At 63.1% G+C, this 17,955-nt stretch overlaps 2 protein-coding genes across 2 annotated transcripts; both read right to left on the bottom strand.

Annotated features, from left to right (window-relative positions):
* Window positions 1-387: 387 nt before the first annotated feature.
* RASSF1 (Ras association domain family member 1) lies at window positions 388-5,697 on the bottom strand. Its single transcript, XM_059823213.1, has 6 exons — window positions 5,442-5,697; window positions 4,455-4,576; window positions 1,786-1,890; window positions 1,413-1,707; window positions 647-762; window positions 388-540 (listed from the first exon to the last, which is right to left on the bottom strand). Exons 1-6 carry the CDS (start codon window positions 5,695-5,697, stop codon window positions 394-396), a joined length of 1,041 nt encoding a protein of 346 aa, XP_059679196.1. The 3' UTR covers window positions 388-393.
* A 1,342-nt stretch (window positions 5,698-7,039) lies between these two features.
* Window positions 7,040-17,798, bottom strand: ZMYND10 (zinc finger MYND-type containing 10). The gene is made up of 12 exons (XM_059823384.1): window positions 17,701-17,798; window positions 16,774-16,882; window positions 16,077-16,193; window positions 14,881-14,934; window positions 14,630-14,782; window positions 12,431-12,519; window positions 12,041-12,141; window positions 10,516-10,688; window positions 10,079-10,204; window positions 8,157-8,278; window positions 7,829-7,954; window positions 7,040-7,124 (listed from the first exon to the last, which is right to left on the bottom strand). Exons 1-12 carry the CDS (start codon window positions 17,796-17,798, stop codon window positions 7,040-7,042), a joined length of 1,353 nt encoding a protein of 450 aa, XP_059679367.1.
* Between the last annotated feature and the right edge of the window lie 157 nt (window positions 17,799-17,955).

The following is a 17,955-nucleotide window of genomic DNA, read 5'->3' as shown; positions in this document are numbered from 1 at the left end:
AACCACGGCCCGATAGTACCGGGGGGGTCCTCGTGTCCCTTCCCACCCCATCCCGCTCCGGCCCCTCAGGCCTCCCCACCAAGGACACGCCACAGGCCAGGCCTTGTCACCCAGATGCCTTTATTGGTGCTCAACGCCCTGCTTCCCCCAAGGGACACTCGTTTCTGTGGGGACACCCGCTCCCCCGGGGACACCTGTAGTCCCGGGGGACAGTCACTCTCCCAGGGGACCCTCACTCCCCCAGGGGACACCCACTCCTTGGGCCAGCCCCATGGGGGCTGCGACGGCCCAGTGGGTCCACGGTCCCATTCCACCCACCCCTCCCCGGTGCCCCCACCCGCCGGCAGGCAAGGGTCCGGGCACGCTGGCTGGCCGCGGGCGCGGGCGGTGCGGTCACCCCGGTGTGCGCGTGGCCAGCGCCTCCTGCATCTTCTGGCGGCAGCAGGCGTAGCGATGCCGCAGCTGGCGCACGTGTTCCTCCTCCTCCCGCTGCAGGATGCGCAGGAAGTTGTGCAGCTCCGGGAGCGTGAAGGCGTCCCACTGCGGGCACATGGGCTGCCATCGCAATGGGGACGTGGCGTGTCCCTGCCACAGCACGTCCCCCACGGGGTGCAGGTGCCTGTCCCCCCCCCATCCCCGCACTCACGTTCACCTCCCCGGTCTCATTCTCCTTCAGGACGAAGCTGAGCACCTTCTCGCTGGGGCCGGCCAGCAGCCGGAGCCGCAGGGGCTGCTCCTCATCGGCCAGCTTCCGCAGGTACACTGCAACGGCAGCCATGCATCACCGGGGGGACACCACCACAGGGAAGTCACCATCACGAGGACACTGCCACTATGGGGACATCACTGCCACAGGGGACACTGCTGCTACAGGGATGCTGCCACCATGAGGATGCTGCCACTATGGGGACATCACCACCACGGGGAACACCGCTGCCATAGGGGACACGCCCATGGTGATAGGGGACACTGACACCAAGGGGGATACCACTGCTACAGGGATGCTGCCACCACGGGGACATCACCATGGGGGACACTGCCACCATGGGGGACACCCCCACAGCTGCAGGGAACACTGCCGCCAAGGTGGATATCACCATAACAGGGATGCTGCTGCCCAGGGGAAGCTGCCACCATGGGGACACCACCACCATGGGGGACACCACTGCCATGGGGATGCTGCCACTATGGGGACATCACCATGGGGGACACTGCTGCCATGGGGGACACCCCCACAGCCACTGGGGACACTGCCACAAAGGTGGATACCACCGTAACAGTGATGCTGCCACCATGGGGACACCGCTGCCAGGGAGGACACTACCACCATGGGGGACACCACTGCCACGAGGATGCTGTCACCATGGGGACACAGCCACTGCTATGGGGACAGGGCGGCCCCGGGGTGCTACCTTGCTCATCCTTCTCGGACCTCTCGAAGAGGGCGAACTTGCGAGGATTGTCGACGACGGTGAACTTGCGGAGGAGGGCGTCGATGACCTCGCTGGCACGGGTGTGCGAGAGGATGTGCAGGTGCTTGACGGTCCCCTTGGGCAGGTAGAAGGACGTGCGGCGCTTCACCCCCTGGGCGCGCGGCCCCTGCCGCCCCGCCTGCAGGGAGGGGACCCGCTTGGTGGCCGGCACCGAGACAGGGCGCACCAGCTTTAGCTGCACCTTGATGAAGCCGGTGTAGGAGCCGTCCTTGTTCTGGGAGACACCAGGGTGGGTGTGAGTGGGGCCAGGGCAGGGCACCGCAACCCCCCCAGCCCCACGCCGGCCCCATACCAGGCTCATGAAGAGGTTGCTGTTGATCTGACTGTTGTACTCCTTGATCCGCTGCTCCACCTGCGCCTGGTCCAGCTCTGCCTTCTCCCACTCGCTGGGCTCATCCTGCACGACAGCAGCTGGGCTGAGCAGCAACGCGGCCGGGGGGACCCCTCCACCCGCCCCGGCATCCCGCCGCCCCCCAGCCCACCCCGAAACACCGGCTGACACACGTGCGGGTGGTTGCACTGGGTTGCATCAGCCCAGCTGGCGCTGAGCTGGGCCATGCCGGGGAAGCGCAGCTGAGCTCACTGCAGCCCCAGGGGGAACACTGCCACTGTCCCCGCCCCCCCCCCCCAGCCCTCGTCCCCATCCCTAGGGCCACAGGGATGGGTGAACCCACTGTGAGGACACATCGGGGCCAGGTGTCCCCTCCCGGCACCCCGGATCAGAGAGGCATCCCCGAGGCAGAGCGCCGGCAGCCGCCAGCCTGGCACCGGGGTGGTGGGGCAGGCTGGGCGCCTGCAGGGATGCCCCAGGATTCGAGGCAGGAGGGCTGGGCTGGGGGTGCAGCCCGCCCGTGCCGCCAGCATCCCACTTCAAAGTGCTGGGCCCGCACAGGGGGGACCCAGCCGTCCCGGCTCGGCGTCCCTGCCACCGGCACCCGCTAATGAGTATTTACGTGGGGCTGTGGAGCCACCACACAGAGCTGCACGTGTCCCCATGGTGCCGTGGGACTGGGGAGCACCCCGACAGCCACCCCATGGCATGCGGGCACTGCGGGACCCTGCTGGGGTTTCCCACGGGAAGGGGACAGCTGTGAGGCTGCCCCGGGGGTGGCTCACTCTGGCACCCCCAAGCACTGTCCTTTGCCCACTCCGGGAGCAGCCCCGGGGGCCATGGGGCAGCTGTGCCAGGCAGCAAAGCCCCACTCACCCCAGTGTTCCTCGCTTGCCCCACAGCGCCACATCCAACCGGACAGGACCACCTGCCCCACGGCACGGCCACGCTCACCCCCACACTTGTCCCATAGCAGGGCCATGCTCATCCCCGTGCTCACCCCACAAGCAGGGCCACGATCAGCCCCACTCTTGCCCCCACAGCAAGACCACACTCACCCCACACCTGCCCCACGGCAGGACTGCGCTCACCCCATGCTTTCCCCGCGGCGGGCGACAACTGGCCCCGCATCAAGCCCACCCTCGCCTGCCCTCCAGCACCCAGCCCCGGGGGGGGGGGGGGGGGGTACGCTCCTCCCGGGTGACGTCACCCCGTCTCCCCGTGACGTCACGGCCGGCGGCCCGGGAACCGACCTGGCGGCGTCGCGGGCGGCGGCCGAGGGAGGTGCGGGCGGTGTAGAAGAGCTCGGGCTCGGAGTCGGAGTCCTCCTGGCTGCAGTAGCCGCTGCTGGCCGTGCTGCCCCCCGTGCCCCCCGCGCCGCCCCGCCGCAGCGCCAGCGCCGCCGCCCCGCAGCCCCCGGCCCCGCCGCCCCCCGCCCCGGCCCCGGCCCCGGGCACGGGCACGGGTACGGCGGCGGCGGCGGCCACGGCCCGACCCGCCCGCCCCGCGGCCCCGCCGAGCCCGCGGGCACACGGGCACACCCGGCCCCGCGCCAGCCCGGCCGGCCCCCGGGCTGGGGCCCGGCTCAGTCCTCTCCCGGCTCGGCTCAGCCCGCTCCCGGTCCCGCTCCCGGTCCGGCTCGGCTCAGCCCGGTCCTTCTCCCGGCTCGGCTCCGCCCGGTCCCAGTCCCTATCCCGGCTCGGCTCCGCACTGTCCCGGTCCTTGTCCCGGCTCAGCTCCGCCCGGTCCCTATCGCGGTCCCGGCCCCGGCTCGGCTCGGCTCAGCCCGGTCCCTATCGCCGCCCTGTCCCGGCTCGGCTCAGGCGGACCCTATCGCCGTCCTGCCCCGGTCCCGGTCCCGGCTCAGCGCGGTCTCGGTCCCCGTCCCTGCCCCGCTCCCGCTCCCGGCCCCGCCCCGGCCGTGGGGCTGACGCGGGCCGGGGGCGGCGCGGCGCGGTCCCGCTTCCGGCGGTGATTTCACCCGCGCCCGGCGCCGCCCGCCCAGACCCGCCTGAGCCCCGGCCCGGCCCGGCCCGGCAAGCACGGCACGGTCTGAGCCCGGCACGGCACGGCCTGGGCGGCACAGCGTGGGCACCGCACGACATGGTCCGGCACGGCATGGTCCGGCACGGCGCTGCCCAGCTCAGCATGGCTTGGCATGGCACGGTATGGCACAGCACAGCCCAGGCCAGCCTAGCACGGCTCGGCACAGCCTGGCGTGGTGAGGCACGGCAAAGCACAGCAGAGCCCAGCATAGCTCGGCACAGCCTGGCATGGCATAGCCTGGCACGGCACAGCACAGCACAGCACCTCCCAGCCCAGCCCAGCACAGCGCAGCCCGGCGTGGCTTAGCACAGCCCAGCCCAGGACGGCATGGCTCAGCGCAGCCTGGCATGGCACATCCTGATGCAGTACAGCCCAGCAAGGCTCGGCGTGGCACAGGACAGCTTGGCATGGCATAGCTTGGCACAGCACGGCACAGCATGGCCCACTACAGCCTGCCATGACGTGACGCGGCCTCACAGAGCACAGCATGGCAGAGCCCAGTACAGCAACTCCCAGCCCAGGCAGCACCCAGGTTGGCCACCCCCCACCCGCACCCTCCCTCGCGGACAGGGGCCAGGCCCTACCACGTTGGTGTCCTTCTCCAGCGCCTGCTCGGTGCCATCGTCCTCATCGCTGGTGCCCGGGGGGCCACTGCAGTCCAGCCGCACCAGGGCCCGGCACCGGTAGTGGCAGGTGAAGCTGCAGTCTGGGGACAGGGACAGGACCAGTGTCACCGCCATGGCCCTGGGTGTCAGGGTCAGCGGCTGTGCCAGGGAGGGCACTGGTGCCCAGTGGGGCAAGGGCTGGTGCGTGATGCCCGTACCAGGCCCACTGCCTGCCCATGCTGTGCTGGTGCCGAGGACCCAGGGGGCAGCACCCACGTGGCACACGTGCTGTGCCATGCTGCTGGCGGCAGCCGGTGCCCGTGCTCTCTGCCTGGGCTGGCCAGTGTGGGTGCCCGGTACTGCGATGCCCGGTGCTCAGTGCCCGGTATCAGGATGCCCAGTACCTGGTGGGGGTACTGGGTACCAGGCTGCCCAGTACCCCGTGCGGGTGCCTAGTACTGGGATGTCTGGTGCCCAGTGGGGGTGTCTGGTGCCCGGAGGCCTGTTGCGGGTGCCCAGCACAGGGGTGCCTGGTACTCAGTGGGGGTGCCCAGTACCAGGACGCCTGAGGCCCCGTGGGGGTAACCGGCACTGAGATGACCGTGCCCAGTGTGGGTGCCCAGTACTGGGATGCGCAGTGCCTGTTGTGGGTGCCCATTGCTGGGATGCCCAAGCCCAGTGCGGGTGCCCAGTACTGGGATGCGCGGTACCTGGTGGGGGTGTCCAGCACCAGGACGCCCGCTGCCCGGTGTGCGTGCCCGGTACCAGGGTGCCCATGCCCAGTGGGGATGCCCAGTAGCAGGATGCTCAGTGCCCGGTGTGGGTGCCTGGTGCCGGGACACCCGTGCCCAGTGGTGGGACACCCCATGCCCACTAGCAGGATGCCCGGTGCCCGGTGGGGGTGCCCGGTGCTGGGATGCCCGGTGGGGGTGCCCGGTGCCGGCAGGCCCGGGGCGCGGTACTCACGGCGGCACTGGAGGCTCTTCCTGCCGCCGCCCCAGACGAAGTCCCCGCAGAGGTCGCACCAGGTGTGGAGCCCGCGGCGCCGCGGCTCGAAGCGGTGCCCGGCGCCCGGTGCCGCTGTCAGCCGCGGGTCAGGGTGCGCTCCGGGGCCGGGGCCGGGCCGGCGGGCCGGGCTGATGCGCAACGCGTTGGTCCGCTCCAGGCGGCCCCGGCCCGGCCGCGGCTCCGGCTGCAGCTCCCGCAGCTCGATGAGCTCCATGGCCCGGCGGCCGCGGGCGCTGCGCGGCGGCGGGGCGGGGGCCGGCACCGGGGATGGGGCCGGGGCGGGGACCGGGAGGGGCCGCCCCGTCCGGGCACAGCGGGGGAAACTGAGGCAGGAGCGGGGGAGGGGGGGGGAGCCGCGCACCGCCCCGGGGTCCCGACCGCCGCTCCCGGTCCCGGCAAGCCCGGCGGAGCGGGCTGGAGGCGGGGATGAGGCTCCCGGAGCCGCTGCCGGGGAAGGGGGGCCCCGCTCCGGCAGCCCCGCGCTCTCTGCCACCTTTCCCGGGACTGGGGCAAGCCTCGCTCTGTGCCTCAGTTTCCCAGCGAGGAATGGGGCTGGGGGAACCTCTGGAAGCAGGCGAGAAGCAGCCAAAGCTCCCCCGGAGAGCCGCCACGCTTGGTCCGGCCCCAGCCCCGGCCAAGCAGCCCAGGCTCAGAGCGAGGAGTTTACTCCTACTACTGCAGCTGGAACGAGAGGCTTTCCTGCCCACTCTCGTGGCTCCTGCAGCAGCAGTGCTGGTGCAAAGCCTGTTTTGGGGGGGTCTCAGGCACCCCATCAGACCAGGAGATGCACAGCAGTGCCAGCACCATTAACCTTTCCCAGCGATGCTCAGACCGAGGCTCCAGCCCGTCGCCAGCGGTTGCTGGCTGGGGAGAGGTGGGATGCACCCCGAGGCGCAGAAGCCACCAGTAAACCCTGCAGAGAGATGCTGGTGGGCAGGGGGCCAAGCCCTCGGTGCTAATGTCACATCAACTGAGAGGAGAGGGGCGAAAAATCATCCCTGCAAGATGGAAGATGACAAACACCCAAGAAACGCATCTGCTTTCTCACAGCGAGGTGCTTGTGCTAACCACATCCTCTGCCTCCCCCAACCACTCTAACAGTGGCAGCCAAAAGATAAGAGGCAGCACAGAGGCCTTCTCATCCCCTGCCCGGCCCTGGCTCACGTGCCTCGGCCACAGAGGGCTTGGCTCTTCTGGTAACCACAGCCTTACCGACCCTTATTTTGGGTTCCCTGGGATTTCTATTGTTGCAGAGTGGAAAAATGGACACACACCCCTCTACCTGGGTGCAAGGGAGGGGAGGAAGCAGTTTAGCATCTTCAGCTAGGAGGAAAAAAGCAGGAGCCGAGCAGCAGTTGGGTACATAAGGAGGTTTATTGGAGAAGGGTGCGTGGCAGGGAGGTGGGAGGGGAGAGGCCGAGCCCTGCCAGCGCTGCCCAGGGCTGGGAGCAGGGAGAAGGGGCCTTTGCTGGCTTCTCCTCTTCGGTCACTGGGCTGCACGCAGGGGGAATCTGTGCCTCGCAGAGCCGCGGGCCAGATGCCAGTCACTGCTTCTCTTACAGGTCGTCCGCTCTCCTCAGTGCCCCGGCCATCAGGTTGCAGGCAGCTTTGTGCTTCTGCCAGTGCTGGACCTGGCACGCCCTGCAGAGGGGAAGGCCACCGCTCAGGGGTTCTGCTGTGTAGTGGGGCACCTGCAGCTTGAGCAGGGATGCAGCAGGGCCACATCCATCCCTGGGAGTGAAGCAGTGACAAAGACAAACCCCAGCACCGCACTCCTCCAGGTGCTGGGGGGAGCTGGCATGGCTGAGCATTAGCCCAACAGCGAGGTGGACACAACCCCCAGTTCCAGGGGCTAAGACGGTTTAACGCCAGACCTTGCCATATGGTTCAGGACCAGAGAAGATTTAATTTACTACCGCCATCCCAGCTGCCACATCCCAGCCTGTCACCCGCACCCACAGAGCCACAGGTGCTTTTCTCCCCACTCCTGCCCCATCAAGGTGCAGCAGGGGAGGGAGACAGTGTCACCATGGGAAACCCAGCCCATCGCTGCTGTCAGTGTGGGCACAGGCAGCTCAGCACATGGCAGCGGCAACACAACACTCACCAGCATCTCCTCCACTAGCGTCCTGGCACATAAGCCCCACCATAAGGCTTAGAGAGGTACATGGCAAATGGAGAGACAGCGGTGCTGAGCAGCGGTGGGACCCCTGGCTTCCCTTGGCCCTTTCACAGCATCCTCCAGCGAGGTCTATGGTGCTCTGGGGAGCAGGGGGCACTGGGGGGCTGCAGGGAGGCACTGGGGGTGGCAGGGGACGGGGGTATGCGAGGCAGGGCTCCCTTACCGCGTGCAGTACCACTCATTCCGGCAGCGAGAGCACCGCTTGGCTGCTTCTGCACCACACATGCTGCAGCGGGGCTTGTCGGGGGCCAGAGCCTCCATCATGTCCAGGTTGTAGGTCTGTGCCCACCTGCAGTGGGCAGAGAGGAGGCAAGGCTGCTCACAAGGAACTGCCAACAAGCATAAAGCTGTCCCCACTGCACCCTGCCACACAGGGGACACCCTCAGCCAGTACCACAGACCCCTCCATCCTCCCAGTGGTGAGCACCAGCCCCTGCTAACCGCAATACTGGCTCCACTGGGCACCCTGCCTGCACCTGCCATGGCCTCACCTGCGTGCCTGGAGCTTCAGCTCCTCCTCGGTGGGGCTGAAGACACACTTCACCTGGTGCTTGGCGATGGCCTCCCACTTCCCCGCATTTTTCTTCAGGATGTGGTCCCAGGTGACAGGAACCTGGTGGGAGAGGCAGAGAGGGAGGAAGGGGTGCTCGCAGCCCGACCAAAGGCACTGCGGTACAGGGGCATTTGAGGGGGACGGCCAGCCCTGGATACAAGGAGCGTGCCCCCCCAGGAGGGCAAGCAGAGGCAGCACATGCAGAGGTGAAGGTGCAGGGAGTGAGGGTGTGCTTTTGGGTACACGAAGAGGATGGATCCACTTGCCAATGAGCGTTCAGGTGAATCAAGGCAAAACCTTTGGGGTCCGGAACCTTTGGGGTCCGGTTGGGAGCAAGAGTTCAGCCCCGAGGCCCAGGCTTCCACATAGAAAGCCCTGGGATTTCAGCATCCTCTGTGCTGGCAGTGGCGTGAACCCCGTGCTCCGGAGCCATTTGCCTGAGCAGATTTTTCCACTCGTCACTTCCCTGAAGACGAACACTCGGGGAAGGGCTGGCCGGCGCAAAAGGGAAAGTGCCAGCCAAGAGCAGCACGTGGAGTTCAGGCTCTGGAGAGGACGATGCTGCTTCAAACAGCGCTGCCTTCTCCAGCAGAGTAAAAATAGCCAGGCCTGGAAGGGGTGGAAGCTGCTCTGGGAGCAGCTGAATGGAAACAGGCCTCTCCTCAGCTTGGCTCAGCGACAAGGAGTGAGTTCACTGCTTTCTGGGCAGAGCAGGGAGCCCATGTGTGTGCTTCCAGCTGGCTCCCCCTGCCCGCCCGCCAGGCTCAGCCCCAGCCCTTGGCGGAGGCAGGAGCAGCACCGACACAAAAGCAGAGCTACGGCGAAGGGCAGCAGCCTGAGCGCGGTCTGGACGAGGTCCCCAGCACGGCAGCTGCCTGTCCATGCCTCACCGACACGCTGGCAGTTGAGGCACATGGAGGGAATCCATAACCACCTCCGCCCTGCTGCCATCCCCAGCCCCAACTGCTCGGCTGGCCGATCTGCAGCCTTCCCCAGCCCCAGCTCCTGGCACGGGCCATGCCTCCGGCTCAGCCGCAGCCAGCTCCAGCCAGGGCACATCACCCTCCTCCCAGGCCACGCAGCCAGCTGTGCTGGGGGCAGTGTGCTCCCCCTTCGCACAGCCCAAGCGGCCACTGCCCGACCTACCCATCTGCTCCGGGAAGCGGTGTGGGAGCCTCCAGCAGTGGGGCAGAGCCTCTGCTCTCCCAGCTCTTCTCATCCGCCTCTTTCCAGATCTGGTTCCCCCCCCCAGTTTCTCCCCTCAGCTCACCAGAAGGCAGTAGAAACACTTTTCTCCAGAGATTACCACTGCGCGGATTTAAAACCCCAAGAATCTCACACTGTTTGAAGACCCTCAGGGCCCAACTTGCAAGCCCCAGACATCAGCTGGGACCAGTTTGACTCCAGCCTCTATCACCAGAGCTTGGCATCCCTCCATACGCAGTGTGCCAAACAGCCCCGGGCCAGGGCTGTAAAAGGGGACTCCTCCCTAGAAAGTCCAGAATTCAGCAGGAAAACACTGATAAATGTTAAGTAAAGAGTTAATTGTCAAAACAAGCCAGGGGCTGTCTCTGCCTCATGCAGCCACTACCCCGGGGACTCAATGCAATCTGGAGAGCTGTTTATAACCCAGCATTTATGCCTTTAGATGCGACTGCTTGGCCACTCCTGTAGCAGGACAAGGCTCTCATCCATGGGCAACTTTGCTGGCAATAAGGGTGTAACTGTGAAATGGGTGCTTGGCTGCTTTAACAGGGCACCACCTCTCCAGAGCTGAGCTTGGTGGGAGGAAAAGGGAGTAGGGAGCTATCAGGCTCAAAGCAGAACGGCTGGAGAGGTGGAGGAAGAGCCACAGGATACCTGCTCCAGGACGAGATCCTTTTTGGGGGGAGCCGGCTCTGTCACCGCGAGGTGACTCAGAAATCTCTGCATCTCCACCAGGTTGGGCAGCTGGTCAATGAGGACGTCGGTCAGGAATGCACGGAGCTGCAGCCACGGAGGGGAAGAGAAGAGCAAACGGAGAGAGGTGAAGACAGGGGAGCCGGAGCTGGGGAAGCAGCATGGCAAGAGCAGGGATCTGTGGGGCCCTGGCAGACCCACCCAGGGGGGTCCCACAAGGTGCACTTGGAAACACAAGCTTTGCTGCTGCTGGCATGGTGACAGACCCTGCTGCTCTTCCACCACAGGCTCCTAGGAGCCCACAGTGAGGATGGGGAGAGATGCCTGGAGGTGCCTAGTGCTGGTAAGGTCCTACTCTGTGCCGCGGGGCCCACGGCCTTCGTGATGTAGGGCCCTACCTTGAGGAGCTGGCTCTTGTTGAAGCCGTCAAAGTGGTATTTGCGCTGGCATTCGGGGCTGAGCAGGAGGTTGAGGAGGGCAAGCCACACCTGCCCATCAAGTTTGGTCATCTTCACCCGGTCTTCAGGGGGCACCACATGCCATGCGCCATTCTCAAACTTCTTGAGTTTGCCTGAGGGACAGAAGAACATGTGGCTCCAGGGAGAGACAGCGCTGCCTGCGGGAAGACAGCTCAAAGGTGGGGATGCTGGCCTACGCTCACTTCCTCACTACACCACAGGCAAGCCCCTCTGCTTCTGTCTGCCTCGGTTTCCCCACCCTTTTGCTCAGCATAGCAGCCTTCTTGGTACTGAGACAATATATTAGAGAGCATGAAAAACATAAAGAATATGTATTAAAACAATAGGGCTGTGGCAGGAACCGAAAGATCCCTGTGATATCTCCCCCTGTACTTGGCCAGGAGCATAGAACACTGGTAGATAGTTGGGGGACCCCATGCTGCAGCAACAGAATGGCTGGAGAGGCATGTTTTGGGGTATCAGCATGGCCAATACCTGCTCTCCTGGAGGTTCTTCTGCCAGCGAAAGCCAGAAGTAGCATGAATATAACAGAAGTGACAAAACAAGCTCAAGGAGCTACTGTGCTGCTCTGGGGGGTGGAGGGTGATGTAACCCTGCATCTGCACAGCCTGGAAATGCCTTTGCACTCTTGTTTCTTTCCAGTCCCTCCCTCAGGGCCCTAGATCAAAGCTCCCTCTGACACCCCGAGCACACAGGCGGAGAGAAGGGATGCGCTTCCTGGCTGGAGGAAGGAGGAAAGCTCCCACATCCAGCTGGGCTCCTCTCAGCAGGCACAGAGCCATGTGCTTTCCAGCATCTCTTCCTCCCCTGCCCGTGCTGTGACCCTCCCCGTGCCGGGCTGCAGAGGGAAGTCTGGGTTCCCACACTCCAGGCTGTGCCTCACCACTGCTCAGAGGCCGGCAGTGGGGAGGCTGGGGGGCACGCCTGGCTGCAGAGGTGCAGGAGGCAGGGCTGATGGCGCAGAATACGGCCGATGGGCACAACCTGATCAGAGGCCTTTGGCAAGAGCAAAGCTCAATGACCAGCAGCTTCAGTGCGATGGGTTTGCTGCCTGGGAGAGCCCATGTCCGGCTCCAGCTCTCAGCACTGTCCGAGAGAGGTGCAGACAGGCTAAGACGGGCACTCTGGTCCTTCTTTGTCCAGGACAAGACTTCTCAGAGGAGCAGGTGGGGCTGGCAGATGTGCTATGCTCCTGCTCCTGTCCTGGCCATGATCAGCTCAGAAGAGACACAGCCCTGTCTGAGGATCAGCTTTTGGGAGCACTGCTGGGTCCCCAGCCCAGTGGTGCTGCAGCTGCTTTCGAGCTGAACAGCTTCAGGCAGGGAGCACTAGTGAGGAGCAAGGGGAGGAGGCCAGAGGGGGAGCAGCTTTCTGCAAGGACTCCTGCAGCAGACCCGTCAGTGGATGCAGGTCCCAGCATGCCACCACGGGGCACGATCCATACCGGCTTCGCGGCAGCTCCAGGGGCAATGCTCCACCAGCTCGACAAGGAGGCAGGGCAGGTTGTGGGTGTTCAGCATCCGTGTCAGCGCACTCAGGGGCAGACTGGAGATACGACAGAAAGGGTGAAATGGCACTCACAGACAAATGCCAGAACAGATACAAATGCTCCCTGAGGCAACTGGGAGAGGCAGGAAAAAACCCCAAGGATATGGGTTCCTGTGAGTACCATGGAGCAGGGTGGAGTGCTGCTGCGTTTGCCTCCTGGGGCGCAGTGCCACTGCCACCACAGATACAGGCAGCTGCTGAAAGGGGTCCAGGCACCCGCCACGGCACCGCAGGCATCTCAACCAGAGAGCTCGGCGCATGTCCTCTGCTGCTCCTGGGCACCTACCTCTCCACCTGATCAGTGATGAACCGCAGCACGGACAGGGCTTTCAGGGAAATCTCAAACTCCATCGCCTCCGCCTGCTTCTGCAACTCCTGTGGAGGGACAAGCACAGCCTCGGGATTTCAGGCCCCATTTCCCAGGAGCTGCAGTGAGGCCTGTTGGCTGCACATCGGTAACCACAGACTGAGGAGGAAACCAGAGCCCTGCAAAACAAAGTCTGCTTCTCGTCTCAACTGTGCCAGTGCTGCCTGTTTGCCAGGGCAGCCACAGAAGTGCTTGCAGCCCACTGTCGCTCGTCCTTCATCTCCGTACCCCTAACAGGTCATGGGTGGCTATGGCAGTAGCACCCCTGCACAAGGACACCCCATGAAAAAGGCCAGTCCCGGATCCTTCTGGGATCATCTTGTGGCCCATGGCCCTGCAGAGACCTGTGAGGTTGAGGGAGGGGGGAGCTGCATGATCAGCAGAGGAACCAGAGGAGGAGGAAGAAACAACTGGGCCCTGGCGCAGCTGCAATCCTACATCCACCCCTCCTGGATCTGCCTCTCCCCTCCAGCTTGCGTACAGCCAGCTAGAATATCCGCCTGTGGTTATCCCAGCCCGCAGCTACGCCATGCTCTCCAGTCACCCAGCCTCCTTCCCTTCGCAGACAGCATGGGCACTCTGTTCATCCCCCACGTGCTCAGGCTAACAGCCTGACCGCCCTCTGACTCAGCCTCTTTGGAGACCATTGGGATGGCTAGGCTAAGCGGTGCCAAGTCCTTCTCCCTGGCCCAGGCAGAGATTCTCCTCTCCAGTCCCAGTCGCTCAGCGGCTCACATCTTTGTGTGCAGAGCACTGACCTCAGCAACTCGTATTTCTCTAAAGCACCACTGCAACAGTTCCCTTCCAAATTCCTGTGGTAAGAAGCCCTGCGCTCCCTGTGCTGGTGCCCCACACGCTACTAAGAAAACCCTCATGTGCTCTTCCGCCCCCTCCCAAAAGTCCCCCAGTGAGAATGTTTCCTACAGCTCCTCTTGGTATCCAGACCTCATCTCTGCTACCTTCAGACAGGGACTATCTTTTGCCTGTGCTTCTGGGGGACAGCAGAACAGGTCCTGCTCCAGGGGTTACCACCATACACAGTCACAAAGGAGAACAGGCTCCACAACACAGGAGAGGGCAGGAACAGCTTTTTCATAGGGGGTTATTGTATGTAGAGTCATGAGGGGCTGGAATGAATCAGAGGAAACCAGGCTCCCTGGGAGACGAGTGCTTTTTGGAACCCTATTGGCTAGAAAAGGTCAGTTTTTTAACTTGAGCCATGTCAAAGCACTAACAGAGACACCCCCTTCCCCCCCCAGCTGGGAAAACATTTCCTGGAAAACATCCTATTGTGCTCCAGACCCCTCCACTTCCTTCCCTTTTCTGGAAGAGGAGCACGTGCTCGGGCAACAAGCCAAAGGATGGAGGCGACGTGGGGAGGTACAGCCAAGCTTGCAGGCTATCACTTTAACCTCGCTTCTCCAGACACTCCTTGTGATGTGCGCAGTTCAAGGAGAAAACTCAAGGTGCTGAGAAGCACCAGAAGCAAAGAGAGCTCCCGCACCAGGAAGGTGTGCGCGGCAGCCCGGGAACACCTGGCTGGGAACAGCTCTTGGCTCACTGCTGGCCCAGACCAGCGCAGAGAGGAGGTATTTCTCAGAGAGCCGATGAAGTCGGGGAGAAACACATTAGGACAATTCCTAGTCATATCGTACATCGATTTAGGGAAAGATCCCTCTCATGGTTAACCCTGGCTGGCTCCAGCAGCAGCCTGAGCTAAGGTGGTTTCACAAGCTCCAGGGAGACATACCCACACAGCTTTCAAGAGCGACAGCAAATGGCCAAAACCCCTGTACTGAATATTTTGCCTAACTGTTGACTCTCCAGCATCCCCCCCTCAGAGCTCAGACTGTGTCCTGCAGGAAGCCTCAAGCTGGCACTGTCACGAGAGAGGGCAGAAGCATGGCTGTGGGGTGGAGGGAGGTGGGTGCAGCTGCGGGCCCAGCCGAGCTGCTGGTACGGATGAGCACCAGCACCAGACACCCTCTGAGATGGGTGGGAGGTGCTGGGGTTGCAGCCAAGGGGTTCTCCATGGGAAGGCCCCCCTCTGTGCCTCTTTAGGCTGCCCACATCCTCCATCACACATGTCCCCAGTGAGCTACAGGACTTTCTCTTCACCTGCATGGATGAGGGGCTGGCCAGATCCTTGGGATGAAGCTCCACCGGGGTCACTGGCTGTCCGTTGGCGCTCCGAGCTGCGAGCAGGGTCAGTTTTCGGTGGCAATAATCAATTAAATCCAGAATGCTGTCCTCTGCTGACTCGCAGATCTCCTTCACAACGACAAGAGTTTCACAGAGGGCCAGCCCCCACAGCTGTAGCTTTCCACCCCCAGGGACTCACAGTGAAGAAAGCTGAATCTGCCTCTTACCTTGTAAAAAAACACTGTCTCCAAGAGGTTAATGATGGAGGCTTCATGATGCAGCTGCGGGAGGAAAACAGCAAGAGCGAGGTAACAGCAGAGCAGTCACCAGCACCGAGGACACAGGCAACGGGACCAGGAAAAGGGCTTTTCTAAGAAGCTGCTTATGTAGTTGTGGCCAAATGCAAGTCCAAGAACCAAATACAAGTGTTGTAATCTTTAAAACAACTCCAGTTCATGCAGTTCATATTAATATTTATGTTAACATGCCTATGACACTATAACAGGCTGATAGCGAACCCCGCTTCCCAGCAGGCAGGGCTCCTCAGAGCTCTGTCTCTACGCTACAGCAGCAGTACAACCATAGCCCTCGGGCAAGCTGCAGCCCCTGGCATCAGCACGGAGTCGCTCTCTGAGACGGGGCAGTGCTCTGCACTGCTCTTAGCCCCCTGGGACCAGGGCAGACAGCCTTGGCCTGAGACTGGGAACCACGAGATAACTACCTCGAGGCAATGCTGCAGACAAATGGCTGCCCAGGGAAGACACCACCTTTCCCCAGCAAGGTGTTACCCTGGACTGAAAATGTGCTAAAACCTCCAAGCCTCCAGCAGATTCCCTTAGGTCAAGGGCTGCATGCCTCCACATGGAAGCCAAGCTTCCGAGATCGCTCCCTTGCCAAGAATAGCCCAAGGGACTGCTGCTCCCAGGAGCTCCGTAAGAAAAAGCTGGTTTTTTTAACCTGGAGGCATGTAACCTCGGAAAACCCTCTGGTTACAAGTGCCAGAGAAAAGCAGTGTTCAAAGAGGGGCAGCAAATACCTCAGGGGCATTGCTGCCTGGGAGCCAGGATAGCACTGAGTCGCTGGGAGCTGCAAGCCAGAAGCACAGTCACCTCCAGGAGTGGCTTTTGCTGCCTCCAGCAGCTCTGGCAAGCCCCTGACCGGGATTAGGCAGGGGCGCAGACCTACATGGGGCTGAGCGCCCATGGGAGCAGGTGCCTGTCCCTCCTGGGGGCAAGGACACAGGCTTGTTGCTCGTGGGTTTGGGAAACCAGGTGCTTCCCACCGTGTCACATAGTCCACCACAGCTTCTCAGCCTGGTGAGATGTAAAAACCCAGCTCCGAGATCTTCAGGGTGAGATTTATTTTTAAGCATAGCTGTGCCTGCCCAATTTCCAGGCTCATTCCCACTGCCCCCTCTACTCACCACCACATAGATGGGGAAGGTACTTCGTGGCTTGAAGTCCTCCAGCCGGCACAGCACGGGAAAGATCTTATGCTTCCAGATCTCCACAGAGATCAGCTCCCCAATGAGAACTGGAATCTAGACAGGGAAGGGACAGGGGAAGCGAAGCCTTTCAGACCAGTGCTGCAGAGGGAACCACTTTTATTGCTAATGGCCAGCCGCACAGACTTCGGAGTCATCTCATGGAGGAGGGTGGCCTTGGGGCACACTGTCTTTATGGTCACCCAGCTCAGAAATCAACAGCCTTTTACCAACAGAGCAGAGGGCAGAGAGAGCTCCTGGGGTTGCAAAGGCGGAAGACAACCTCAAGGAGCTGGGCAGGTCCAGGGCACCACGGGTCCCAGTGCAGCCCAGCACGCTCTGGGGCAGCAACACCCCAGGTACTGGGCAGAGATCTGCAACTGGAAGGACCGGTGCACGAAAGAGACCAAAACAACCTCCAAGAGAGGAACCAGAGACCAGCAAGTAGAAATACCACAGCTCGACCTTTAATTTTTTTAAAAAGCAAAACTGGCAAACCACCAGTCAAACATCTTTGCCAGGGATACAAAAGATTCTTCACTATTTTATTCCAAAATTGCACATTGTCCACAAGACAACCCCAGCTCAAGGCTGAAGGCCTGGCACGGGGATCGCTACCACACCCAAGGAGGCTCACCTTGGCGTAGGTGACCAGCAGCTCAGTAAGGAGCTGCTCCTGGCCCGCAGAGGCGCTCAGGATGGCGTGCATGTTGAGCTTCTCCACACACTCGTGCTGCCGAAGCCATCTGCAGGGCAGCCAGCACAGACATCAGTGCCAGAGACCTCTTGGCCACCAGCTTTGTGGCTCTACTGCGCTCCTGGAGAGGGTCCCTCATGCAGGGAAACCTGCTCCTGGCACCCTTGTCCCCAGGAAATGCCCCAAGCCTGCCAGGCACCGCCAAACCCCATGCTGTCCCTTGAGCCTGCGCTCCCTGGGGCAGCAGCTCCACCCATGACAGCCCCAACCCCCGCTGCCCTCCTGCCTGTCCCCTGCAACACCCACCATGACACACCCCACTGGGGACACCCCAAAACTGTGGGTCCTCTCCTCCATCACCCCTACCCACACAGACTATCTGGGGACATCCGAGGTCTGGACCCTTCCTTGCCCCCCCACCCCACATGGACCCTCCTCTCTCCCAGCCCTTCCAGGTGGGGTCCAGAATTGGGGACCTTCCTCTCCCCCCACCCCACCTTGACCCTCTGGGGTCACTGTAAAACTGGGGCCCTTCATCTCTACCCTGGACCTTCCAGGGACTCCTCCTTATCCCTATCCAGACCCTCTGGGGACACCCCAAAACCAGGGCCCCTCCTCTCTCCCCAAAACTTTTGCTGAATATCCCCCCCCCAGATCTGGGACCACTCTTTACCCCCACCCAGAGCCTCTGGGGAGGCCCCAAAACCGGGTCCCCTCCTCTCCCCTCACCTCACCCAGTCCCAACGGGGACAAACCAAATTTAGAGCCCCTTCTTCATGCTCCCCCCTCCCAGACCCTCTGGGGACACCCCAGAAGCGGCCCCCCGCCCCTCCAGTCCCCGTCCCCAACAAAGCCGTCCCCCCGCACCCCTGCCCGCCGGCGTCCCGCAGCTCGGTGCCCTGCAGCGCCCGCACCAGCGCCTCGGCCTCGGCGGGCAGCAGCGGCGCCAGCCCGGCGGCGGCCATGGCGGCGACGGCGTCGTTATGGCAACGGGAGGGGGGGGCGGCGCTGGGGGCTACTCTACCGCCCCTTGGCGGCGCGGAGGAGCCTCTGCGGTCCACTGGGGGCGTGGAGGCGCCTCTGCCGCCCCCTGGCGGCGCGGAGGAGCCACCGCCGTCGGCG

Source organism: Gavia stellata, chromosome 12, assembly GCF_030936135.1.
Source record: "Gavia stellata isolate bGavSte3 chromosome 12, bGavSte3.hap2, whole genome shotgun sequence".
Classification (NCBI taxonomy): domain Eukaryota; kingdom Metazoa; phylum Chordata; class Aves; order Gaviiformes; family Gaviidae; genus Gavia; species Gavia stellata.
Note: the sequence above shows the minus strand (reverse complement) of the source record. Positions and strands in the feature narration are given on the sequence as shown.

What these genes read in the sequence shown, in the direction of transcription:
- RASSF1 (XM_059823213.1), bottom strand. Translation starts at nt 5,697, where the DNA reads ATGGAGCTCATCGAGCTGCGGGAGCTGCAGCCGGAGCCGCGGCCGGGC. An exon ending in TGGAGAAGGACACCAACGTG is followed by an intron (nt 1,891 to 4,454) that starts GTAGGGCCTGGC and finishes GCTGTCGTGCAG; the next exon opens with GATGAGCCCAGCGAGTGGGA. An exon ending in GCAACCTCTTCATGAGCCTG is followed by an intron (nt 1,708 to 1,785) that starts GTATGGGGCCGG and finishes GGTGTCTCCCAG; the next exon opens with AACAAGGACGGCTCCTACAC.
- ZMYND10 (XM_059823384.1), bottom strand. Translation starts at nt 17,798, where the DNA reads ATGGCCGCCGCCGGGCTGGCGCCGCTGCTGCCCGCCGAGGCCGAGGCG. An exon ending in AGACAGTGTTTTTTTACAAG is followed by an intron (nt 14,783 to 14,880) that starts GTAAGAGGCAGA and finishes GTCGTTGTGAAG; the next exon opens with GAGATCTGCGAGTCAGCAGA. An exon ending in CTGGAGCTGCCGCGAAGCCG is followed by an intron (nt 10,689 to 12,040) that starts GTATGGATCGTG and finishes TCTGTCCCTCAG; the next exon opens with GCAAACTCAAGAAGTTTGAG.